The following is a 13,603-nucleotide window of genomic DNA, read 5'->3' on the forward strand; positions in this document are numbered from 1 at the left end:
CTCTTCTTCAAGTCTTTGACACGAGGAACCAAAACTATGTTATTAACAACACTAACAGGTCTGCAGTTTGTCCACTTGGCAGTTGTGTCATCAGTGCTTTGCATTGTTGTGATATTTTAAGCTGGAAGTGCTTCGGTGAAAAGAAAATTCCTTCTGTCACGATGTGCAGAGTCCTTCATGTTGGTCGGCTGGTCCGTCTTGTTATTTTTTTAATGCTCAAACTTTCCATCGGGAGGTCAGTGTGTGTTTGTCATCTTCCATATTGAGCTGATTGGTTCAGCTGCCGTCACTAACAGATGTGCTGCACATCTGCACGTGTGCAAAGGTAACTCTACTCGGACAAACTGCCCGAAGTGCGTTGATAGAAACATTTCAGGGATTTTGAGTCGTTCTGCATCCAGATGTGTCGTGTTAAAGGTTTTTATCATGTTAATCATGATAACAGATGAACCCCTAACCCTACATGTTAATTTTGACAGCACTGCTAAATCCTTTTTAATGTTCTTCTGTCAGATCATTGATTAGACTCGACTCCAAATACGAGACTCAGAAAACTCAAATGAAAACTCAAATCAAAGCAATGAGAAAAGGACTTCTTCTGTTAGAATGAAAACATGTGGAAGTGGTCAGGTTTCAAACACTCGTTGAATCTACTGCACAGTTACATTCAGGGACCTTTGGCCTCCTGAGAGCATTAGTTGATGGTTCATCACAGTTTTCTCAAAGTTTCCTCTGAGCTTCTGCAGCATCATCACTTCCATCACTGATGAAAGAAAGTTCATAGAAAACAGAAAATATATCTTCAGAATCTGAGAGTCTAAAACTTGACAGACTTGATTCAGATGAAGTTATTTGAGCAGAAACTCCTGGATCTTTATCCTGTGTTGATCTAATCCTTCATGGTTCTTCCACAGAGTGGACCAGCAGAGCTCAGAGGTTCCCAGTGGTCAGTCTGCCCAGCAGCATCAAACACAGCTGGACTCCATATTTATGGTCTGTACATGTACAACAACTACTTTATTATTAATAATAATGCATTTATTTATAGGTCCCTTTCAGAACACCAAGGACTCTGTGGACTAAATGACCAAAAGAAACAAACTTTGAAATCAGACGGTGCAAATGTGATCACAGGGAAACGTTTTAAACATCGAGGCTTTAAACAGAAACCAAAGTGAAACAGTTTGTAGTCGAGATCAGTGGGAATGAAGCTGAATAACTGTTTCTTCAATAACTTTGAGCTCTTAAAAAAGAAAAACCAGCTGAAAGTCTGGCTGCTCTTATGAAAAGTACAGAGAAATTATGGGTCGCTCAACACTTGTGCACAATATAAGAGTTTAAATAAATCTGAAGAATAACTCAAAGTCCTACAATCATACTGAGAAAATCATCTACAGCTAACTATCCAAGTGGATTTGTTTAAGACAGCTCCATCTGCTGGTGGCCCTCTGCAGGTGCATGAAAGGGGCGTGTTTATAGTGAAAGTAGTAGAGAAAGTAAACCCCACGGGAAGGAGGAGGACTCTCAGCAGCTTCCAGCTCATATTCAGACATTTGACTTCTCACTGAAAGCAGCAAGTTTGAGTGTCTGTACCTTAGTTAGAAGAGATAACATGTCAGTAGTAATTAGAGTTGATTGAGCAATGCTGTCCTTGTAATGTAGTTTATGATTTTTATGGACAAGTCCAGTTTTTCTGTAGAGCCTCTCAAGTTGGTGACAGCAGCAGTGGAAGTTCACGTGTAAACCAGAGCAGCAAATCAGGTCCAAATGTGTTGTTCACAGTGAGTGGGATCATCATTGGCTGCTATGTTAACCTCCTGCAGCAGGATGTGTTTGGTCAGAGAATGGATAGATCACTAAGTCATTGTTGAGTTTAGGGAGACAGTAGACAGTTGGAGGAGGTTCAGCCAGTTGACACACAGTAGATAAAATAACTGAAGGCAGGAGCAGACACCTGTATGACTTTCCACCTCTCACATAGATTATTTCCCTGGGCAGCACCACAGGGCTGGTAGATGTAAACAAAGCTGGAGGAGAGGATTTATTCATCTGAGAAAAGTCACAGAGTTGTGTCTTGATGCTCAATCATCCAGGTACGTAAATCCCAAAAAGCTTGATTCTGTTCATCTGGATGTTTTCAGTGGGAGAAACGTTTCATCATCATCAGGTGACTTCTTCAGTCTCAGCTGACTGCAGGTTTCAATCTCATAAACAGGACATTTGTATGACTGAAACCAGCCCACTGAAGGAACAATGGGCTGGGAGGTCAGTTCATTGATCATTGGTACGCATATTGTCAGGACCATTGATCAATGGTTGTTGATCAATGGTCATGAGTCCAGTTCACAGAGAGCTGGGGAATGGCTGCAATCACAGCATGTAAGATGGTGACAGTTGTACCCTTAGGCCCCTCCTCCATTCAGAGATGGTCTTTCCTTTTCACATAAATGGCCTCCTTGACTCCGCCCTCAAACCAGCGTTCACATTTACTCAGGACCTTCTTGATGTGAAGTTCTTCTGCTTCGCTGGCTGCTGTGTCTGTGGGGATGGTGTTTGTTCTGTGTTGTAGCGTCCTGATGACGCCCAGTTTGTGCCCCAGTGGATGATGAGAGTCAAACCTTAAATACTGATCTGTATGTGTAAACAGAGTGAACCTTTAAGACCAGTTGTCTGTACGATCAACTCAGTCACCTGAAACATCTCCAAGTTTCTGGCTTTGATCATCAACCTGTTGGTAGTTCAGCTCTGAACACCAGTGAAATGTTTCTCCCACTGAAATCGCTGCATTCATATGAACAGCATCAACGTTTTGGGATCATGGAGTTGTGGACAAAGTCTCAGTTAATCAGATAAAGTCAAACCTATAATTGGTAAAGAGTTCGTGGATGATATGCCCCTTGATGGTAAAGAAGTGGATGTTGTGTGGACTAAAGTTCAGAGTGGTGGGTCATTCATAAATATTCTGTTCCAGCTGCTGGAGGACAACATCATCACTTTTGTGAAGAACGAGCTGAAGAAGATCCAGAAGGCTCTGAATCCAAATAAGCCCCAGTGCTTGGAGTTTCAGAGGGAGGATGATGAGCAGAGGAGAAACAGCAGAGAGGCATTTGTGAAGATCACAGTGGACTTCCTGAGGAGAATGAAGCAGGAGGAGCTGGCTGACCGTCTGCAGAGACGTAAGAGGATTTATCTAAAGATTTAAGCTGCTGGATAAATGAGACACTTGTGACACCAGTGTGTTCAGTCATTTCTCAGTGGGTCAGAAATTGTCATCAGCATTTTGTAAAATATGATTGTTAAAGTTGTATTTTTATTATTATTATTCAGAACTTCCAGCTGCTGTTTGTCATCGTAACCTTAAATCCACCCTGAAGAAGAAGTTCCAGTGTGTGTTTGAGGGCATCGCTAAAGCAGGAAACCCAACCCTCCTGAATCAGATCTACACAGAGCTCTACATCACAGAGGGAGGGACTGCAGAGGTCAATGATGAACATGAGGTCAGACAGATTGAAACAGCATCCAGGAAACCAGACAGACCTGAAACAACAATCAGACATGAAGACATCTTTAAAGCCTCACCTGGAAGAGACGAACCAATCAGAACAGTGCTGACAAAGGGAGTGGCTGGCATTGGGAAAACAGTCTTAACACAGAAATACAGCCTGGACTGGGCTGAAGACAAAGCCAACCAGGACATCCAGTTCATATTTCCATTCACTTTCAGAGAGCTGAATGTGCTGAAAGAGGAAAAGTTCAGCTTGGTGGGACTTGTTCATCACTTCTTTACTGAAACCAAAGAAGCAGGAATCTGCAGCTTTGAAGACTTCCAGGTTGTGTTCATCTTTGATGGTCTGGATGAGTGTCGACTTCCTCTGGACTTCCACAAAACTACAATCCTAACTGACCCTAGAAAGTCCACCTCAGTGGATGTGCTGCTGATAAACCTCATCAGGGGGAAACTGCTTCCCTCTGCTCGCCTCTGGATAACCACACGACCTGCAGCAGCCAATCAGATCCCTCCTGACTGTGTCTGCATGGTGACAGAGGTCAGAGGGTTCACTGACCCACAGAAGGAGGAGTACTTCAGGAAGAGATTCAGAGATGAGGAGCAGGCCAGCAGGATCATCTCCCACATCAAGACATCACGAAGCCTCCACATCATGTGTCACATCCCAGTCTTCTGCTGGATCACTGCTACAGTTCTGGAGGATGTGCTGGAAACCAGAGAGGGAGGACAGCTGCCCAAGACCCTGACTGAGATGTACATCCACTTCCTGGTGGTTCAGGCCAAAGTGAAGAAGGTCAAGTATGATGGAGGAGCTGAGACAGATCCACACTGGAGTCCAGAGAGCAGGAAGATGATTGAGTCTCTGGGAAAACTGGCTTTTGATCAGCTGCAGAAAGGAAACCTGATCTTCTATGAATCAGACCTGACAGAGTGTGGCATCGATATCAGAGCAGCCTCAGTGTACTCAGGAGTGTTCACACAGATCTTTAAAGAGGAGAGAGGACTGTACCAGGACAAGGTGTTCTGCTTCATCCATCTGATCGTGATATTTTGTTTGCTAATAATGTATCGATACAGGGACAGCAGAAATCGATATTTTGTTACAAACAATTTTTTCTCTGAAGTCAACATGCTCTGGAGTCAGAGCATGTTGACTTCAGAGCATGTTGATCCTTTTTCTGAGCAACAATCCTGACATTCCTTCACTGTCCAAATGTGTTTAACTTTTTTTTTGGCAGCAATAAACATGACAGTTTACTTATTTTAATTTAAGACATGTTTAATTTTAATTAAGTTTGAAACTTTTTTATTTAATGTAAAATTATATTTTTTTTTAAATTTACTTTCAAATTCTTCAGTTGCTGAATGGGCTGCATAGTTTTCATAAATTGCATAGTTCAGAATAGCTATAACTTAACAAAAAACAAATATATACCCATTTCATTTATTTATTTTTACCAGTGACACCAATATAACATCTCCACATTCACAAATATACATTTCTGACATTCAAAAACAAAAACAAATCAGCGACCAATATAGCCACCTTTCTTTGCAAGGACACTCAAAAGCCTGCCATCCATGGATTCTGTCAGTGTTTTGATCTGTTCACCATCAACATTGCGTGCAGCAGCAACCACAGCCTCCCAGACACTGTTCAGAGAGGTGTACTGTTTTCCCTCCTTGTAAATCTCACATTTGATGATGGACCACAGGTTCTCAATGGGGTTCAGATCAGGTGAACAAGGAGGCCATGTCATTAGTTTTTCTTCTTTTATACCCTTTCTTGCCAGCCACGCTGTGGAGTACTTGGACGCCTGTGATGGAGCATTGTCCTGCATGAAAATCATGTTTTTCTTGAAGGATGCAGACTTCTTCCTGTACCACTGCTTGAAGAAGGTGTCTTCCAGAAACTGGCAGTAGGACTGGGAGTTGAGCTTGACTCCATCCTCAACCCGAAAAGGCCCCACAAGCTCATCTTTGATGATACCAGCCCAAACCAGTACTCCACCTCCACCTTGCTGGCGTCTGAGTGGGACTGGAGCTCTCTGCCCTTTACCAATCCAGCCACGGGCCCATCCATCTGGCCCATCAAGACTCACTCTCATTTCATCAGTCCATAAAACCTTAGAAAAACCAGTCTTGAGATATTTCTTGGCCCAGTCTTGACGTTTCAGCTTGTGTGTCTTGTTCAGTGGTGGTGGTCTTTCAGCCTTTCTTACCTTGGCCATGTCTCTGAGTATTGCACACCTTGTGCTCTTGGGCACTCCAGTGATGTTGCAGCTCCAAAATATGGCCAAACTGGTGGCAAGTGGCATCTTGGCAGCTGCACGCTTGACTTTTCTCAGTTCCTGGGCAGTTATTTGGCTCCTTGGTTTTTCCACACGCTTCTTGCGACCCTGTTGACTATTTTGAATGAAACGCTTGATTGTTCGATGATCACGCTTCAGAAGCTTTGCAATTTTGAGACTGCTGCATCCCTCTGCAAGATATCTCATTATTTTTGACTTTTCTGAGCCTGTCAAGTCCTTCTTTTAATCCATTTTGCCAAAGGAAAGGACGTTACCTAATAATTATGCACACCTGATATAGGGTGTTGATGTCATTAGACCACACCCCTTCTCATTACAGAGATGCACATCACCTAATATGCTTAATTGGTAGTAGGCTTTCGAGCCTATACAGCTTGGAGTAAGACAACATGCATGAAGAGGATGATGTGGACAAAATACTCATTTGCCTAATAATTCTGCACTCCCTGTATTCATTCACTCTCACATTCACACACTGGTGGAGGTAAGCTACAGTTGTAGTGGTAGGTTAGGTTTTGCCCAAGGACAAAATGACCAAGACAGAGAGAGCTGGCTCATCAGACAGACAAGCTCATCTTGTAACCTACTGGTTCGCTGGTCAGCACACCAGCTGACTAGCGAACCGGCTAACTAGCACACCAGCTAACTAGCACACCGGCTAAATAGCAAATCAGCTAACTAGCAGACCAGCTAACGGCAGCCACAAGCTGAAGGACGATTAAATGTAGTGGAGATATCAGAGATGACACTGGTGTGTCCGATTCACTCTTTAGCACTCTGGTCACTCCGGTGTGTCAGCCAGAACACCACTGAAGGCCAAATGATCCCAGCATGTGGAATAAAGAGCTTAAGGTTTGGTTTGAGACACTTTATTCTTTCACTGATTGATTCTTGCGGCTGTGATCATGTGTGTGGTTTCTTACAAAAAGGAAGTACACAATACAAATACATGACAAATAAGATGAATAGATAAGATACATATCCAGTTATATGTACGTACATCAGTATAGCTAATATAGCCATATATAAGGACAAAGATCACAGTACTATAATGCAGTAATGTTAAACACAAAGGTGTATATCTACATAAATCTGTCCTATCAGTGATCAGGGTACTGTAGTATACTTCCACTACATAAACTATAGAAACTAAACGACATTAGTGTGACTTTAAGTTACCATCAGTACAGACGAACTGATGGTAGTTGTACAAAATAAAGGCATTGCAATTATTGTGAAGGGCTTCCGGTTAAACTAAGATCAGCTGATTACCTCATAACAAATTGTTTGCTATAGAACGCAGCTCCCACTCTTCATTAATATCATGTACTGTAACTCCCAAGTAACCATGGTTACCCAGCCACGCCCAGTAGTCTCCAGAGAGACCAACAGCTGGTGCACGTTGTAACGCCGTGGCTTTCATAGTCTCTCCTTTTTCTACAGCTCATGTGTTCTTCTTGTGATGGTGCGTCTTGAGGGAGGCTCATACATGCCGTCATTTGTTGATCCTAAGAACGTTCCTCAGACCGACTTCTTCAACAACACTAATCGGCCTGCAGTTTGTAGCTACTCACTTCACTGTGGTGTTTGTTAGCTTGTCTTTCTTTGGTTTTATCCTGACTCCTCCCACAAGCTGATCCTACGTAGTCTGCCCAAGCCTCCCACCTCTGTTTGTTTGGGTGGTTTGTTTTCTGCCATCAACAGCGTGTAATGCATTTAAGTGATACTTCAGACATGAAGTACTGCGACAATAAAAAACTCAACTTTGCTTAAAAATAACTTTAGTTGTATCAACACTGCCCTCTGGAATAATTAGACTTTGATGACAAACTGATGTGATCTCCATGTTTCCTTTGTTGGACTGTGGGCGAGTGTCAGAACTGAATGTACTGAGTAACATGTAGAGTTTAAATATGTGTCAGTTCCAGTTTTAGAGCTCTAAAGTGCAGCTATCATGTTAGGAATATGTTAGGAATAGACAGGAACACTGAGCACACTGAGGTCAAATCTTTATTTTACCACTCGCTGCATTCTTGATGTTCATGAATTCAGCAGGTTCATGATTGTCTGCAGCATTAATCTCATATTTCCATTAAAGTGTTGAATTTGACTGTTTGATGTTCTTTATGATCTCTGGCACCAGTTCATCTGTAGGCTGAGCTCAATCCATCCATTTAGTGAAATGATGTTTAAAGGTCTCCTTGTTCTGTGAGCGTGCACAGATCCTGAAGCAGAAAGCCTGGGTTACAGAGAAATGATCATCACTGTGATGATGCTCATCATCTCTGACTGGGATTTGAGGTTTTGTCAAAGCAGCAAAGAAAGCCTGGCTATGTTGGACTGGGTGTGGCAGCAGCTCCCAGTTTGAGTTCAGGAGACAGACACCCTCTCTACTTTGAAGATCAGCTTCAAACTTTCCTTTTTGATAAAACTTATAGTTAGAGCTGGATCAGGTGACCCTGAACCATCCCTTAGTTATGCTGCTATAGGCTCAGGCTGTTGGTGGACTTCCCATGATGCTCTGCTTTCTTCTCCCCACTTTTCACTCCTGATGCTTTTATATGTCACTACTGCATGTCCTTAACTTTTGTCTCTCTGTTTTGTTCTTGTCTCTCTGAGCTCATCTCTTCTCTTTCCCCTCACCCTGCAACCAGTCATGGTAGATGCTCCTCCTGGAGCCTGTTTTCACTGGGAGGATCTTTGTGTCAAAGGGAGTTCTTCTTCCCACCATCACCAAGTGCTGCTCACAGTGGAGGCGGTCACCTTACACTGTTAAACAGCTTCAGATGACTGTTGTTGTCTGTTGGGTATTGTCACTTATAAATAAAGTTACATTGAATGGATGTAAATGGATAGATGTTATTGTGACAAAGAGAAAACAACTGTTGACAGATAGATTGTTGTTTTGTGTGTTTGCAGTCTGTCAGGATGTCTGATCACAGAGGAAGGCTGTACTTCTCTGGTCTCAGCTCTGAGCTCCAACCCCTCCCATCTGAGAGAGCTGGACCTGAGCTACAATCATCCAGGTCCCTCAGGAATGAAGCTGCTGTCGGCTGGACTGAAGGATCCAGGCTGGAGACTGGACACTCTCAGGTATGGAGAGAATGTCTGATAGAGGAGGAAGAGCTGGAAACATTTCCCGTGTCTTTCACTCACTTCCTGTTTGTTTCCTGCAGATGACACATGAACAATCACACATGCAGGAATATTTTCAGGGTCAGACACACTAGTCTAGCTGGATAGTTCATGGATATTTATGTAGGGGTCCCCAAGGAGTCTGTTTGCAGGAACATTTAGGTCAGAGGTGTACCTGATATAGATACCAGTGTACCTAATAAAGTGTCAGCTAACATTTGGAAATGGAAGCTTAAATAATGACAAACTGTACATTCACAGCTGAATTCACAATAAATTTGTTCTGAAGTGCACATTTTTCTGTTATTGTTCTCAAACAACAGAATGAGAATGAAATATTGATTCTAACAGGGCCCATAAACAGCATTAGCTTAGCAGCATTAGCTTATCAGAGTTTCTATCATGGTCACAGAAATCTTTAGCAGAGAAAAGTGGCCTACTTAGCAATAGCTGCTCAAGTTGTATAAAGAAAGGGAAAACAGTATTAGCATTAGCTGCTAATGGCAGCTTACTTAGCATAAACTGTTCACATCTTTATAATGCAAGGGAAAGGAGTCACTCATGGAAGCCTATTTAGCATTAACGTCTCACATCATTATAACACAAGAGAAAAGGGTATTAGCGTTAGCTACTAATGCTTATTCACCTCAAATTAGCTTTAGCTGCTAATGGTAGCCTACTTAGCATTAACTCCTCACTAATATAATGCTAATTCACATCAAATTAGCATTAGCTGCTCATATTGTTATAAGGAAAGAGAAAACGGTATTAGCATTAGCTACTAATAATTATTCAGCCCTAATTAGAATAAGCCTCTAAAAGCAGCCTACTTAGCATTACCTCCTCACATCGTTGTTACCCAACGGAAAAGAGTATTAGTATTAGCTACTATCATTTTTAATAAGTAAGAGAAAACAGTGTTAGCATTATTGAATAATGCTAATTCACACTAAATTAGAATTAGCTATTTACAAGAGCGTACTTAGAATTAGCCGCTCACATTGTTAAAAAGTAAGGGAAAACAGTATTAGTATTAGCACATAATGCTAATTCACGTCAAAGTAGCATTAGTTAATAATGGCAGCCTACTTAGCATTAACTGCTCACTAATATAATGCTAATTCACATCAAATTAGAATTAGCTGCTCACATTGTTAAAAGGGAAGGGAAAACAATATTAGCATTAGCTGCTAATAATTATTCACCTAATTAGAGTTAGCCCCTAATGGAAGCCTAGTTAGCATTAACTCCTGACATAGTTATAATGCAGGGGAAAAGGGTTACCATGATCAGATAATGCTAATTTACATCAAATTAACAATTGTTAATAATGGTAGACTTCGTATCATTAGCTGCTGTCGTTCTTACAAAGCAAAGGAAAACAATATGAGCATTAGCTGCTAATGCTTTTTCATCTAAAATTAGCATTAGCCACTAATGGCAGCCTACTTAGCATTAACTCCTCACTAATATAATGCTAATTCACGTCAAATTAGCATTAGCTGCTAGCATCAGCCTACCTAGCACTAGTTGTTCACATTGTTAAAAGGGAAGAGAAAACGATATTAGCATTAGCTACTAATAATTATTCACCCCTAATTAGAATTAGCCGCTAATGGCAGTATACTTAGCATTAACTCCTCACATTGTTATAATGTAAGGGAAAAGAATTAGCATTATCTAATAATGTTGACCTTGGCCCACTGGAAAAGTTCAGAACTAAAGATTTAGGAGTGTTTCTCGATAGCTCTTTCTCATTTGAGAAACAAATGAATTCTGTTATTAAAACCAGCTGTAAGGTTTATATTGTTGATTGATGCTTAGAAATATTTACTCATATATGCTTAGAGTTTTATAATCAATTGCATGATGATAGAGGTTTGATCCTTAGTAGTCTGTAAAGACTCTGTGTGCCTTCCACAGTGCTCTGGCATGCACACACCACTTGGGGCCATGAGAGAGGTCGTACCCTCTCTTACTGATTTATGGTGTAGGACAGGGGTCTCAAACTCAATTTAGCTGGGGGCCGCTGCAGGCAGAGTCTGGGTGAGGCTGGGCCACATTAGGTTTTCTACAAGAAAGGCATGGTTAAAAAATTCCAATCTTCTCAAATCTCTTTATTTTTATTTTTTAACACAAAATATGAAAAATGAATAAACAAATTAAGAATTAATAAGAAAATAAATCAATCTGTAATACATAAATAAAATAATAATAAGATATTTTTCAGTCTTCTATATCTGCTGTATTTAGATTGAAATGTCTGTATTAACAGTTCTATAACCTTCTTCTGAACATGAATGGAACACTGTAGAAAATGAACTGTTCTTCTGAACATGGCTTCTCTTGCCTACTCCTTGCTGCTAGAGACCTGGCAGCGTTTCCTCTCGCATTGCCGAGCCAGATTTGGCCTGAGGGAGGAAGCAGTTGCGACCCTCAGTATGTCTTGAAGATGATCATCCGTAAGTCTGGACCTGTACTTGGACTTATTGAAGTTCAAAGTGGAGAAGAGCTTTTGGCACAAGTATGTGCTACCAAAAAGGCACATGGTCCACTTGAATATTCGGGAAAGCCGAGGGAAACTAGGGCTCAAGTCTCTCAAAAATTGTCCAAGCTTGTCTGCTTTTCCACTCACCTCCCTGAACTTTGCTTTGAGTTCAGAGTTGCACTGCAGCTCAATGAGCTCCATTTGAAGCACAGAAGGGACATCTTGCACATCAAAGGAGAAGGGGTCCGCAAAAATGTGAAAGGTGGCTCTGTGTGTCTTGAAGTCAGCAAATCTGTGATCAAATTCCTCCTGTAGCCTCAAAATGACATCAACATACTCGTCAGCACTGAATGGTGTGCCTGCATCCACGAGTGCCTTGCATGCTGGGAAATGGCAAAGGTTTGTCTGAGAGAGCTGAGCTTTCCAGAGCGCCAGTTTTGTGGAGAATGCTCTCACGTTGTCATAGGCAGCACTGACAAGTTGCCCCTGGCCTTGTAACGTCTTGTTCAGTACATTAAGCTCATGTGTCATATCAACAAGAAAAGCTGAGTCCATGAGCCATTTGGGATCAGTTAGCACAGGAACACTAACTCCATCCTTCTCCATGAAGGCTTCACTTCTGCTCTCAACTCAAAAAGTCTCTTTAATACATTTCCCCTGCTGAGCCAACGTACCTCAGTGAAGTCGAGCACATCCCCATATTCTGACTCCATTTCCTCTAAAAAAGCACAGAACCTTCGGTGCTTTAAGCCCCTGGATCTGATTTGGTTGATGCATTTCACAACAATAGACATCACATTGTCAAACTTCAGGCATTTGCTGCAAAGGACCTGCTGATGGATGATGCAGTGCAGAGCAATGGCCTCCTCCACGCCTTCCTCTTCCAGTTTGTTTTGTGCCACCAGTCCATGTTTCCTCCCTGTCATTGATGGCGCTCCATCTGTTGTTATTCCAACAAACCTCTTCCATGGCAAACCAACATTCTCAATGGCATCACACAGCTTGTAAATATCTGCTGAGCGGTGGTCTGGCCATGCATTGGAATTACTGTGAGCAGCTCCTCCATCACTTCAAAACTGTCATCAACACCACGGACATACATTGGGAGCTGGGCAGTGTCGGTGATGTCTGTGGTCTCATCAAGAGCGACTGAGTATACACTGAAACATTTGGCTTTCTCACACAGTTGGTCATAAATGTCACTTGACAGGTCAGAAATGCGATCTGCTGCGGTGTTGGCAGAAAGGCTGATGTTGCTAAACTGACCTTTCTTTCCCGGACAGACTATATTTGCAGCCTGCAATATGCACTTTTAGACAAATGCACCTTCTGTGAATGGCTTCCCTGCTTTAGCAATCATCTCACTAACCACGTGGCTCCGACTGCTGCATTATTCTCTTTGGTTGCTTTCTTGGAGAAATCTTGCTGCCTCAGTAGATCTGTTTTAAGACTGGCAACCCGGTTCGCTCTCTCGTCTCCCTGGTATTTTGCATCCAGCTCAGCATGTCTAGTTGTGTAATGACGTTTCAAATTGTATTCCTTGTGCAGCGCAACTTTCTCTGTGCAAATAAGACAGGTCGGGGTGCCCCTGTGCTCAACAAAGAAATATTGCATTTCCCACTTTTCCTGAAATTGTCGGTGCTCATCACCAACCTTTCTCTTCACCGCAGGCTTTGAAAAAGACATGTTTGGGGCTATGTGACATTTATAATTCTACTTGGTGTCACTGTCGCATTGAAGTTTCAATCAAGCGTTTAGCCGACGGACGGGGAACGTCTCAACGCGTAGAGAACGTCATTTCTGCTTCTTTTTCTTGCAACCGTAGCACGGCGATCGGCAGATAAAAAGCCGGTAGCAGTCTCCTTTGTTTTTACGCTCGATGTTCATGTCTTTCATGACGACACGAACACCGTGGCGTTTGCAGATGGTAGAAAGTGCAGGGATAGCGAGCGCAAAAAAGGCGACTGCTCACGGCGCCGGGCTGTTGTTACAGGAGAAAGAAGCGGAAATGACACCGTGACATATAACAAATAACATCAGCTGTTTCTGATGTTAGTTGTTGTGACTGCTTTTACATTATATTGAAATATATGTAATGTTCATGTTTGCTGCAATGCAAACGCAGTGATGCAAATAAAAACATGGAGCCACAAATTACGG

At 42.1% G+C, this 13,603-nt stretch overlaps 1 protein-coding gene across 1 annotated transcript in view; it reads left to right on the forward strand.

Annotated features, from left to right (window-relative positions):
* The window catches only part of LOC146606847 (protein NLRC3-like), a 1,106,670-nt gene that overhangs the window by 865,179 nt on the left and 227,888 nt on the right, over positions 1-13,603 (forward strand). The window contains exon 1 of the mRNA XM_085349214.1: positions 2,891-3,176. Within this exon, the coding sequence (XP_085205340.1) occupies positions 2,891-3,176 (286 nt within the window). Of the gene's footprint in view, positions 3,177-13,603 lie in introns of the transcript that reaches the window.

Source organism: Diplotaxodon limnothrissa, unplaced genomic scaffold (assembly GCF_057381915.1).
Source record: "Diplotaxodon limnothrissa isolate DT_005_m unplaced genomic scaffold, D_limnothrissa_male_GT1.1 unmapped_scaffold_4, whole genome shotgun sequence".
NCBI lineage: Eukaryota > Metazoa > Chordata > Actinopteri > Cichliformes > Cichlidae > Diplotaxodon > Diplotaxodon limnothrissa.